At 31.3% G+C, this 13,603-nt stretch overlaps 1 protein-coding gene across 1 annotated transcript; it reads left to right on the top strand.

Moving 5' to 3' along the window:
* The first annotated feature begins 3,311 nt into the window (after positions 1–3,311).
* LOC114421566 (pyruvate dehydrogenase E1 component subunit beta-3, chloroplastic-like) lies at positions 3,312–7,806 on the top strand. The gene is made up of 4 exons (XM_028387545.1): positions 3,312–3,620; positions 3,748–3,857; positions 3,962–4,002; positions 6,636–7,806. The coding sequence occupies exons 1-4, from the start codon at positions 3,524–3,526 to the stop codon at positions 7,606–7,608; spliced, it is 1,221 nt and encodes a 406-aa protein (XP_028243346.1). The 5' UTR covers positions 3,312–3,523; the 3' UTR covers positions 7,609–7,806.
* Positions 7,807–13,603: the final 5,797 nt, after the last annotated feature.

Here is a 13,603-nt window from a genome sequence, read left to right as displayed (position 1 = left end):
AATTATTAGAAATTATTCTTATGAACATACATAATAATTTATAATTATAATTGAATGATAATGTAAAAAAAAATACATATCAACACATTATATTATTCATTAAGAGATTAATTTTTCAAATCTAATTAGAATATGTTATCACTGTAAAATAATTTTTTGTACTATCATTTAATTATAAAGTACTGTATATAGTTAGATTGTTATTTTTTTTTTTAATGAGTGCGTTTGGTTTAAGGAGCAAAGGTGAATGAAAGATTTTGAAAGAAAAGAAAGAAAAATTGTAGAGTCTCAGATAATGCTTTAGGTTATTAATTTGACTGTGTAAAAAGTAAAAAGAAATAAAAGAATGTATTTAAAATGATACAAAATCATATCTAAAATATTTTTTGATTAGTTCATTTAGTATAAACAAAGTTTGCATTGATATTGTATATTAATATTAATTTTAATTATATCTAAAAACAAAATATTAAAAATTTAAGAGATATTTAAAAAAAAATTATGAATATTAATTTGTTATGTATTTTAACATTCGTTTCAAAATTTCAATAAGATATCGAATATAAATGATTTTTGTAATTTTATTTTTTCTTTTAATATTTCACTTAGAAAGGAAAAAATAAAATAAAAAAGAGTATAATTTCAAAAAAAAAATATGATTATAAAATTATAATATATAAATTCCATATTTTTCATTATATGTTTTTATGATTTAAAATTATTTTTCTGCATTTTTTATTAACAAATCTTTCTATTTGTCCAAGTTGTTTTTCACGATCAAAAACTACATTATACATTGTTTAACGTTTTAAATAACTTTATGAGGGTCGGTATGAATAAAACGAAATTGTAAAATGTATATACATATCCATTAGGATATTATAAATGAAAATGATTTCTTAATATATTTTTCTTCCATTATTATTTGGTTCACGTCAACAAAAAATCTGTCGGCTTAGAGCTCATTTTTTGGGGGGACGGGTAACAGGGCTGATTTATTCTAAATGTTTATAAATTTAATTTAAAAGTTAATGTTAAGAATTAGTTTTAAAATAATCGATATTAAATTAATTTGTACGTAGAATTGTTTTTTAAAAATAAATTTAGAATATTTAGTTTTATTAAATAATGTTACGAAATTAATTTTTTTAAGAGTTATGAAATTACTTTTAAAGTATAAATATAAGTATTTAAAATTTTACTTACTAAAAAATTGATTTTGGAAGATAAAAAATCTAAACATGATTTATTAATGTCAAAATTGTTTTTTTATCTAACAAACGTCATTTTAACTTTATCCAAACAAACATTTCGACAACTCATTAGAATTAGCCTAGTGGGGAAAGTATATTTTTATTGCCTTTGTAAATTAAAAAAAAAACACTTAGGTCTTTAGAATTTTTGTCTTTTGATTTAAGTTTTAAATATATTTTAAAAAAGATCTATCATTATTTATATTGGTTCTTTCTCATTCTTATTAAATCTTTATATGACTCGACTCTAATACCATATTAATTTAATAATGCAGCAAAGACATCTAAATGATTCCTTTAAAAACTAATTCATAAGAAGATGGTCTACTCAACTATATAAACACTTATCATGTTCATGAGTTATTCGATGTGAGACTATTCTTAACACCTCCATTAAAACAAAAACAGTCTAATAGTGTTTCTGTTGCCTTAGGGCTCCTAAATTTACTCTTTTTTTTCATAATTTCTCCTTTATTCATAATTTCCTTGGGGCTCCTAAATTTACTCCTTTTCTTTTCCGTTGTCTTGTTCACGGATAGTTTTGATATTTTCCGTTGTCTTGTTCACGGATAGTTTTGATATGTTGGACATAGTTGCTTCAGTTGGCTGCCACAAACTATCTTCAGAAAATACAATTCCCCCATTCGAAGGAAAAAAGTTAGATGCAATCCATTAAGCATTGTCTAAGGATTTGTAGAACACAAATAATTAACATCACAGGCATTCTTAGACTACTGAAGTAAAACTATAATTTTAATTAAAAATACACAAATATCAGGGACTAAATTTGAACACAGATGGATCTTTCTTCTCGTTCTTTCCTTTTAAGAAGTATTTTTTTCTCTCTCTCCCTCTTTTTTATGGCCATTCTCCAATTAGATTCAGTTCTTACAAGAATTTTTTTTTTATCTTATCTTAATATATATAAAAGTAACAGTAATTGAGATAACCAAATGCAACAATAGATAATACATCGTAAAAGTAGAAATTTGTATAGTATAATAAAGTTACTAGTGGTTCTGTCACATTTTATTTTGACGGAAAGTGGTTCAGTCGCATGAGATCCATATTTTTTAAATTTAATTTAATAAATTTTATTTACTAGGTGTTCTGTCATATTTCACATTCCCATTAACATCAAATTGAATTAGTACTATTAAAAATGACAAATTGTTAGACATTTTCGGTGGTTTATACCATGTATGTTTGCCTTGAGGCGACTGGCAATCATTAACCAACTTTGACCCTTACAAAACGCATCCAACTTGCTTTATTTTTAAACATTTTAAACATTCATTCTTGTTCACTAAATTCCTTTATTCATAGGTTCATTGCATGATAGATAGAAAGCATCAGAATAGGTGGAAAAGTTTTTATATCTTTTGTGCTTGACGGAGGAAACTTAGGCAAACTTTAGACTACTTTTGTTTTTTGTTTTTAAGTCAAGTTGGAAAATTGCGAATTTGCACGGATAGGTTCCTTTAAAATTTAATTATTTAATAATTACTGAGCATGCAGTGTGAGGTCCCAACTCCCATGCCTTATAAGGCCCACGCTTCCTGCACCCCATATTTTTTGCCTGCACCCCATATAATTTTAAAGAAAACTGAAAATCCCAAAAAAAACTGTGTCCCTCTTTCTTCTTATTTTCATACAGCATACCTAACCCTAATCTCATTTCCTTCATGCAAACCGCTGTGATGGCCACCCCCACACCCCTCTTCCATAGCCCCATTTTTTCATTCGTCCCTATTATTATTCATGAGGTGAAATCACCATTGAAGACCATTCCTGAAGCTAGTAGCATAGTAGTGAGATAAAAACAAAAATCACCTTTGAATATGCACCAGTTGATACGTGAGGATGGAAATTGAATGTCAGAGAAGAAGCTGCATCAGGAAAGAAGGGGGAGAGGAACTTATAAAAAGAGAGGGCAGTTTTGGGATATTAAAATCATGGAGGTGCAGGTAGAAATTCGTAGAGTGCAGAAAGCAACGGCCCCATTATAAACGGGGGTTAGGTCCAATTAGGCCACCAACTAGACAAGGCAGAAAGCATCATCGTCCACAAGAAAAAGAGGTGGTGCTGGCGATGGAAACTATGCTCACAACAAGTGACAGAGACAGAGTAGAACCAAAAGATTCATAATAACTAACATTAGAAACTAGGTGAAAGTAACTGCACAGACACACAACACATCTTCCTTAATTTCTCCGTCCATTTCCCTCCCATAAATAAATCTTTCATTTCCATCTTTCTTGGGTGATCCAATGGCGACCCTTTTCCAGGGATTGGGAGTTGTGAACCCATCATTGGCTTCTTCAAACTCCAACAAGTTCCATCTTCCTTCTCGTACATCCCTCTCAGGTTCGCTTCTTAAATTTCTTTCCTTTTCTTTCTTCAAAATTTTCAAACTGCTTCTTATTGAGATTTTTGTTATTGACTTTTAAATGTTGTTTCTTTTCATTCTGTGTGCAATAATTGATTGGTTCAGAGAGGAAAGATGGCATTTTTGTGGTCAGATCTGATGCAACAAGGGTAAGCAGCCAGGTTCTGAAGGCTGGAGCTCGTAAGCATGAATTGTTAGTTACTAATGCAGTTGCAGTAAGTTTTCTCATGACTCTCATTCCATTCCCTTTTGTTGAAGTTTGGTTTGGGATCAATGTTGTCATCAAGTTTGTAAATTGTGTTTGTTGGTTGTTTTATAGACAAAGGAAGGCCGTCCTGCGGCTTCTACATCAAAATCTGGGTATGTCTCATTTTGTAATCACTTGCTAGTTACTTTTGTATTTCCATGTTTTACAAATTTAAGCATTTTAATTTTTTTTTTTTATGTGAGATGAATCTATGTTAATATGTTTAGTTTGTTTACCCTTTTGCTGATTGATTGACTTTATTTTAGTGAAAAACTGTAAATTAATGGCTGTGTTTCACTTTTTCTAATTTGGTATTGTCTACAAACACTTGGCCTATGGTTGGATGGGTAGTGGAAATGACAATTCATTTCAATTTTCAACATAAATAGAATCTACATACCTTTGCAATTTCATCTTTTTTCTTATTCATTCCAATTAAGCATAGGTTTAGGGTGTGTTTGGTATACATGAAAATGGAAGCATTGTAAAGAAGAAAAAGCCTAAATTCCCGTATTTGTGGATGAGTAAATAATATGGGGAACTGGCTTCCACATCATCCCATCATCAGCACATTTTTACCCTTTGATAAATGACATAAAAGTAGGTCTAGATTGTAGTTATAATGTAATTAGTTAATTTAGTTTATCTTCTGGTTTGTTTATAAATGCTGCTTGAAAGTACAAAATGATACTGGACAATTTTATGCCTTTCACTTTATGCTTTTAATTTTGTGATGAATAAGAGGACATATTCCATCAGAAAACAATACAACACTGAATCAAAAGAACAGACATGCTCTATAGAGTTGACTATACAAACCTTTCCCTGTATGGCATATTAACACAGACTGAAGAGTGAAGACATCCTATTCCTATGTGTTAAAACATCTAGAGGACATCTCATAATCCATATCAAATAGGAAAGAAATATGAAAACCACTTGGAAGAGATAATCCTAGATACTTTAAGATATTCTATGATAATAATGTTATGAGATGTATCCTAGATATTGTTACATGTTAGTGTCAAACCATTCATGTGCTTTACCCAGCAACATAAGCTTTTGGGGTAATTACCTGATATCAAAGCTTCTTTACAAGTGACGAGTTTGATTCTTTTTTCTAAATATAATTTAATTTTGAGTGCAAGGTAGGGTGACCAGCTTTGAATAAAATCATTCACATGTTCTTACCCAATATTTTTAAGTTTTATTTTTAGGAGAATATTTTAAGCTTTTGGAATAGTTGTGTACTTGTCACTTTAAAATTCCTTGTAAGGCAACAACTCATTGTCCCATGACACCCACAATACTTTTCATTCTTGCTAAGATTAGTAACAATATCCATACAATGTTTACCTTTGTTCTCAACAGTCAATCAAGACTCTTACAGTTTTTCTTTCACTATACTAAATGTCCATAAAAGGTAATCAAATTATAAGGCAACACCTCTCAGTTAAGAGACAGGTTTTGACTGACCAAAACTAGGAACTGACAAACAAACACAAAAAGAAATAAGATAGATGAAAAAATAATCTGGACTTCCTTATTTAAGGACCAAAACAGATAAGAATGCAACAAAGGATTATATTTTAGATAGATTGATGGATGAAGAGTCTCAGAAAAGATTGTTTGTGGTTGGTAGTCCCTTGATGTGATACTTCAAAACTTTTGTGTAGAAAGCCTTAGGCAAACTCCCTGCAGAATGTAGACCAAGGTGTTACCTTGTTACGGACAAAATTTAGGGATGACAACTTCTTTAGGTCTGAAAGAATATTGCAGTAACAAAAAAGAGTTAAGGTGATGATGGTTAAAAACTTTTGGGACGTTCTAGTGACATGTAATTCAGAGTTTTTTTTTTTGACAGCAACAGAATCAGATACTTTCCTTGATATAAAATCAACAATACAATGTGGAGTATTAAGGAAGATTCGGTGTTGCTCAAAAAGGAAGGAATTCCTAGCTAAAGAGTCAGCCACCAAATTTGCTTGCCTTCTCACATATTCAATAGAGTATGAAGGATAAGATCTCAAAATATCTCTAATTTGGTTTAGAATAAACCCACAACCAGTGATATCTTCCTCTTTACTCTTAATCTGATCTACTATCTGTTTACAATCTGATTAAGTAAGACATTAGGAATGTTCTGATTTGTAAGCCATAATAAACTTTGTAATATTGCATGTGCTTCTCCCTCCTTGACTCGCAATACTGCATTCATCCAGCCCATCTTTGCCATCATAAACTCTCCTGTATCATCCCTTAGACAAGCTCCAAAACCCGACTCTCCTGTATCATCCCTTAGACAAGCTCCAAAACCTGTTTGGGGGCTTCAACCACTGGACGAACTGTTGATGGCTACATTCATATTGGTGGAAACCACCTGCACCGCTTTCCATTCCGACAAGACAGTATCAGCCCTCTGGATAATCCCTATCTTGGTCTCCTCTTTATTATTCCAAATGTATTCATTTCTACTCTTCCAGACACTTGTCATGGTTATTACAAAAGAACAAAATTTCTCTGGTAATGATATCATAAGTTCGAATACCAGATCCTTAAAGGATTCCATGGACAGAATCAAGCCATCAATATCAGTCCATAATCCTTTTGCTATCCATACTTCTACACTCCAAGGACATGTTAGAAACAAGTGCCAAATTCAAAGTTGTTAAAAAACATTTTTTTTGTTTGCTATTACCTTGTTATGCACTGATTGTAACTAACTATATATGCATTTTATTTTTAGGCATGAACTTCTCCTTTTTGAGGCCCTACGTGAAGGTTTGGAAGAAGAAATGGAGAGGGATCCTTGTGTATGTGTCATGGGCGAAGATGTAGGTCACTATGGAGGATCCTACAAGGTGACTAAAGGTCTTGCCACAAAGTTTGGAGACCTTAGAGTTTTGGACACCCCTATTGCTGAGAACTCCTTCACGGGCATGGGCATTGGGGCTGCCATGACTGGTCTGAGGCCAGTTGTTGAGGGCATGAACATGGGATTCCTACTTCTGGCATTTAACCAGATCTCTAACAATTGTGGCATGCTCCATTACACATCTGGAGGCCAGTTCAAGATACCAATCGTCATTCGTGGACCTGGTGGAGTTGGGCGGCAACTTGGAGCAGAACACTCGCAGCGATTGGAGTCGTATTTTCAGTCAATCCCTGGAATCCAGATGGTGGCTTGCTCAACCCCTTACAATGCCAAGGGCTTAATGAAAGCTGCAATCCGGAGTGAGAACCCTGTGATTCTTTTCGAGCATGTTTTGCTTTATAACCTCAAGGAGAGAATTCCAGATGAAGAGTATGTATTGTCACTCGAAGAAGCTGAAATGGTTAGGCCTGGGGAGCATGTCACGATATTAACCTATTCCAGGATGAGGTATCATGTCATGCAAGCTGCTAAGACACTGGTGAACAAAGGGTATGACCCTGAAGTAATTGATATCAGGTCTTTGAAACCATTCGATCTTCACACAATTGGGAATTCGGTGAAGAAGACACATCGTGTGCTAATTGTGGAAGAGTGTATGCGAACAGGTGGAATTGGTGCTAGTTTGACAGCTGCTATTACTGAAAATTTCCATGACTATTTGGATGCCCCTATAGTATGTTTATCCTCTCAGGATGTGCCAACTCCTTATGCTGGAACATTGGAGGAATGGACAGTGGTTCAACCTGCTCAAATTGTGACTGCAGTCGAGCAGCTCTGCAAGTGATTTCTACAAAACACTAGCAATTAGGATATGGTTTTTGGTAAAGCTATTGTGCTTGTTAAATTAAGCTTGAATTTTCATTATAATTTTCTCTTTTCCTATTATTTCTGAAGTCTAAAGCCCATAACTTTAAATTGTTGTTTAATTTCTGATATTCTTTTGCGTTTTTTTATTTATAAAAAGAGTATTTAGAACTGCCAACGCAATCTAAATCTTTCTCAGCTTGTTCATCTGCATCATTTATGTGGTGTGTGTGTAAGAGTTAGGCCAAGCCTTATAACTAGGGAGATATTTGTAGTCAGTGCTGAACTGCTGAAGCAAGCAAATATCTGTTATAAACCTTGTTTATTTTGAATTAACTCTTTTGGATGTAGTTCTTACAGATTTTGAATATGCTATTCAATCCTAGTGTCAGGCTTCTGAGTTCTCGTGTTCTAATTGGAAGTTTTCGTGTCAGTTTCATATATTATATATAGTTTAGTTAGTAATAGCCGTGGGATTGCACTACTTCTAAATATTCACCTGCACGAAACAGCTAAAATTTTTGTATTCACGTAATAATATCTTATGCGTATTTATTATCTTGACGATAATAATTGAGGAAATTCAGTATTTGCTATTACGCTTCAATTTTTCATATTATTGCTGCAACTAACTTTTAGCACTTCATCTGTGCATGGAAATTTTTATTGTCCATATGTATTAAATTCATATTACATAGCAGCTTAATGCTCCCCACCAATGACAAAATAAAACAACCATTGAAGAACACGAGTTGTGTTAGAGTTAAGGGACTTTGCCGTGAATATGGTAATGATAATAGCTGTTTGGCAGGTTGTCTCAAAGCCCATATATTTTTTTGGTATAGACTATAGTCTATAAATATTTTTTTCCTAAAAATAATTATGTTTAAATCGGATAAGACAAAACAATTTTTTTTTCCTGAGTCTTTAACATAGATTTATATTCAAGACTCTAATATGAGGTTTCTGGTAGCTCAAACAACTCTACTCTAGTTGATGCATGTGTTAAGTGGTTCAAAGCCCATTTTATTATGTCCTATAGCTTCTTTTTCTTTTTTTTTTTTAAGGCTATCAGCCTTTACAACTTTTATAAGAAGGGAGTTGCTATTGGTTCCAATGTATTTTTCTACTAGCTCCTACATCCTTCAAAATTTCAAAATTATCCATCCCTAAAATACACTAGGGAATCATGTTTCTGCTACATAATAGGGGTACAAAAAAGTTATGCACAATGGAATCATGTTATGCAAAAGTATAATTAAATCGTGATTCCATTGTACATAATTTTCACATCCCCTGTTATGCAATGAAAACATGATTCCATTGTGAAAGGGGGTTAAAAATATAGATTGTACAACGGAAGTGTGATCCTGTTGTATGATATGTAAAAATATTCAATGGAAATATATTTTGATGTACAAAATCTAAAACAAAAACATGTTTTCGTTGTGTAATTTTTTTGCACCCCATTGTTATGCAAATGTGTTTTCGTTAGGTATTTTTCACAAAAATTTAATTGTAGAACTAAGTTACATTTTTTACTTGAATTAATTTTTATACAAATTATATTAATGATAACACACATTACTTTTTTTAACAGTAATTAAATTAATTGTTACATAAATTACCTTTTATTTAAATCTAAATTAATGATGACATAAATTACTCTTTTTAATTGTAATCAAAATAATATCATGAATTGATTTGATTACGATTAATAAAGGTAATTCTTATAATAATTATTTTGATTACCTTTATAAATGGTAACTTGTATCCAATTATTTTAATTTTAATTAAAAAAGACATTGAGTATTATTAAAAATGATAATTATATCACAATTAATTTGATTACTTTAAGAAAATGTAACTTGCATTTATAATTAATAAAAAAATACACTACGGAAATATGATTTTGTTGTGTGTCACAACAAAGATCACAGTTTTCATTGTTTATTTATTTTTTGTTTTAAAAATACAAAATGGAAATACAATTATGTTGTGTATCTCAACCAAAAATCACAATGAAAGGAAGTAAAGGATGCCATGAAGGGGAGGGGTGGGAAAATTTTAAATGGGGGCAAATTGGATATTTTACCTTAGTATAGGGCCAAGAGCAAAAGCTGTAGGGATCAATAGTAATTCCCTTATAAGAATATGGCATATAACAAAGTGGGTTGGGCTATGAAATCCATTGATCATTTTGTAAGCGGAGGAGGTGAATGAAGGTTTTTTTATGTCTGGGTGGACCTGGGAATCCTTGCAATTGAGCTACACGCCTTCTCTAGTTCTCTAATTAGTTGCCAAGTATCAGTCTTGGTGAATCAGAATCAATCTTCAATGTTTTTGCCTTTTCTTTCCTTTTGTAGTAAAACCAGTTCTAAGATACTCCTCACATTCTTAATTATAAGATCCTTTTAAAAAAAATTATCTATTCTTTTTTATAAGATTTTTTTTCTAATTTCTAGACACATTAATTATTTTTTTATATATCCTTACTTAATGATTTTCTCTTAAAACATTAATGAAAAACAAATAAGTGGGTAAAGAGAAAATGAAAGGATAATTTTGAAATGATAGTATAAATAATTGATAAATTTAATGTGATAACTACTTTTCTGAAGAGAAATGATATAGTTGTAAAAAATCTTATAATTAAAGATATAAGGAGTATCAGAAATGAGGGTGAAAGTGCGTAGATAGTTAACAGTATACTTTGGAAAATGTCTTATTGTATGTGCCAGTTAATTATTTGACTGACTTACTGAAAGTTGTCCCAACTTTGATGAGGTTTTGTTACCACTTGTTGCTGCTTTAATCGAATGTGAGATCATCAAATTTGGAATATTTCATCAAACCAATCAAACAGTTGCAATAACATAGGTAGAAGCCTTTGGGAACTAAGATAATGGCAAAGCTATACTTTACTTGAAAAGTACCATGGAATGGGAATCATTTGACAGCTTTTTTTATATATAACTATGATATAAGTACGAAGTTGTCCTACTAAATATATCTTTGTTGAAATCTTATCTTTCAACATGATTTATTTCATATTTAAAAATTAATTATAATTTAAATCTTAAATCACAAGACACAAGTTATTTTTTCTTGACATATTAATCTACTCTCATGCACAAAAAGTTTGAAGCCCATGTTCAGTACAAGTTCTGGACACCCATATGGCCTATGGGCTTTGATATAGATGATGCACATTTTTTTTCGTATATTAGATGATGCACTTTATTGATGCTATGTGATTGTGATTTGCGATTGCCAGGCTAATTGAGGAGGAGTAAATAATTTTGTCTTATCTGGCCTCCATCAAGATTAAAATTCTAATTTTTTTTTAAAAAAAAAAATTTTGCTTCTAGTATTTTGCTATGCATGTCTTTTAATAAAAGCTATTACTTATCCTTTTGTGCTTGTAAAAAGTGGTAATCATATTAGCTCTTTTTCTCCCATTTCGCATAAGATATCCTCATACTCTTAAGGTGTATTATATTATTTAATATTAGTATCATTTTTGGATAATATCATTTTATATTAAATTAAAGAAATAATAATGAATTAATATGATTTTAAAATTCGTCAACCATGCAATATAGTCTGGACTGAGAACATTACTCCATCCTTTTGCCTTTGTTTGTTTTGAACATTAATTCCATTTGTGATGCCTCTCAAAGATAAAAATAAAAATATAGCATTAGTAACATTATTCCTCTCTGAATAACAACAACAACAATAATAATAATAATAATAATAATTATTATTATTATTATTATTATTATTATTATTATTAATTTTGTGTAAAGGTGGCTGATATACTTATTGACTTAAAAAGCTTCTTGTGTGACTGCCGCAATAGTGACAACTAAGCTGGTGACGTTTGATTAAAAATGTTTCTAAACATTTGTAGTATGCAGCCACTTGGAGTCAATTCAAATTCAGAGGGATGTGCTTTTTTACTCTTCTTTTGTTCAAAAAATAAATAAAAAATCAGCGTAACAGGGAAGTTAAATAAATTTGTACAAAAGAAGAAAAAAAATATCCTGGAAATTGTACGTTATTTTATATATATATATATATATATATATATATATATATATATATATATATATATATATATATTCTTCATATCTTCTCCTCCTGTCGGGGTTTCTCTTATAAAAAATTGGTTTTCTTGTTTCTTTGGTGGCACTGATCGATCAATATATAGTCCTTTTAATTATTTGATATCCAACAAACTGAATTCCAACATAAAGGGAGGACATGAAAATAATTTTTTTAACCTACATGTGAAAAGTACATTGATAAAATAATATATTGTGCAGCGAAACCTGAGTATCTGATTCGAGGGCATGGCCGAGACATGCTCAAACATGTTGTCGTGGATATTGTAAATATGCATGCATGTGGTCTAAAAATAATTGGATCAATGCTGGTTATTAAACATACAACTGGGCGAAATAATTAAATATGCATGACACATCAGGGTCTTGGTGGTCTATTAATCAACTGAAATAGTAGTTAATATCTTGAAGCCAAGATGGCTACCCTTTTCCGTTTTTTTGGCAACTGCTTTTCTGCTAGGTGGGCATTCAAATCTAGCCATGTGGAAAAAAATGATAGAATAATATCATGATGTGATTTGAGTTGTGGCGGTACTGCAGGTTTGGTTTTGATATGTCTTTTTGGACAAATTTTTAATATTCATCATATGAATGAAACCAAGTATCATTTTCTGGCACTTGTGTGTGTGACATTTTGGGCCACAAGTATCGCTTAATAGTCTCACTCCACAACATGATCTTGGAGATTCTCGCCTTAGAATTTGAATTCAATCTCCTCGCAAAGAAACAAAAAGGAATTGGATTTGAATCTAGCTACTTAAATTATTTACAAATGTTTCTATACCTAGCATTTGCACAACTAGGCTAAACTGAAGTAAAATATATAGCATTGTGATATGCAATATCTATCAGTAGGTACAGAATATTAAATACTCCAAAAAAAAAAAATAGAGCGAATTTTATTTAATTTTCATGGCTCTGAACATGCTTCATGATGTTTAGGTCCATGACCACTCTAACCACCATATTAAAAGAATATGCTTATCAAGCATTTATTCAGTTACATGCGCATAATGCCATGTTGTTGCAGGCAGCAACAGAATTTCGACCTAGATCTTTGTAGGTAACAATTTTCCTAATTTTATTATGTAGTCTAGCTAGCTAGGGAGGTTAAGGAAAAATATCTAGGAAGAAAGGTGAGAGAAGTTAATCTAATTAATTTTGACCACACAATCATATATGAATAATCAACATCTTGGAGCACTAGTTGCAAGGAAAATATTAGTTGTGTACTTTACATGCATTATTATTATTAATAAATTAATTTGGGAGGGGACAACTCATCTACATGAGTGTCAGCAGATACTTCAGAGAAGTTTAAAAATTTAAATTACCGATTAAGATGCTTCATTGCAATCATATACATAAACAAAAAAAAAAAGTAAATTAGTCTTAACCAGCAAGGGTGTGTGTGGGCTTTTTAAAAAATCCTCCCCGCTTTGCTTTGAACTTCTCATTATAATTAATAAGCTCGCAAACGGTTATCTTATTTTAAAAATCATAAGAGTTTAGACATTAAAAAGAGTTAGATAAATGCAACTATTCACTTCGCATATGCAACATACAATGTATCTTGCTTATCAATCATCATTACTATATGAAGTTATCATGAAATAGTTTTGCACGTGCCTTCTAATAGCTAGCAAGGGTAATGATACAGTGCTGGTTGATTCGCAAAAGTTAACATGCGTTACAATATTTATCAATCATCATGTAACTTTTTTTATAAAATAATAATGAAATTAATGGCTTCCAACATAAAATCCTTTTAGATATGATTTGTCTCCTTTCTTGTCCATGTGCGGCTCGAAAGATGATCAATCTCTTCATGTGGAAAACATGTGT

The sequence above is a fragment of the Glycine soja genome, chromosome 8, assembly GCF_004193775.1.
Source record: "Glycine soja cultivar W05 chromosome 8, ASM419377v2, whole genome shotgun sequence".
Classification (NCBI taxonomy): Eukaryota; Viridiplantae; Streptophyta; class Magnoliopsida; order Fabales; family Fabaceae; genus Glycine; species Glycine soja.
The sequence above is the reverse complement of the archived record's forward strand: the minus strand, read 5'-3'. Positions and strand labels throughout refer to the sequence as shown.

Bases quoted from the DNA above. Each gene is read 5' to 3' on its own strand.
- LOC114421566 (XM_028387545.1), top strand. From the start codon at position 3,524: ATGGCGACCCTTTTCCAGGGATTGGGAGTTGTGAACCCATCATTGGCT. The intron at 3,858-3,961 runs GTAAGTTTTCTC...GTTGTTTTATAG, and splicing joins TAGTTACTAATGCAGTTGCA to ACAAAGGAAGGCCGTCCTGC. The intron at 4,003-6,635 runs GTATGTCTCATT...TTTTATTTTTAG, and splicing joins GCTTCTACATCAAAATCTGG to GCATGAACTTCTCCTTTTTG.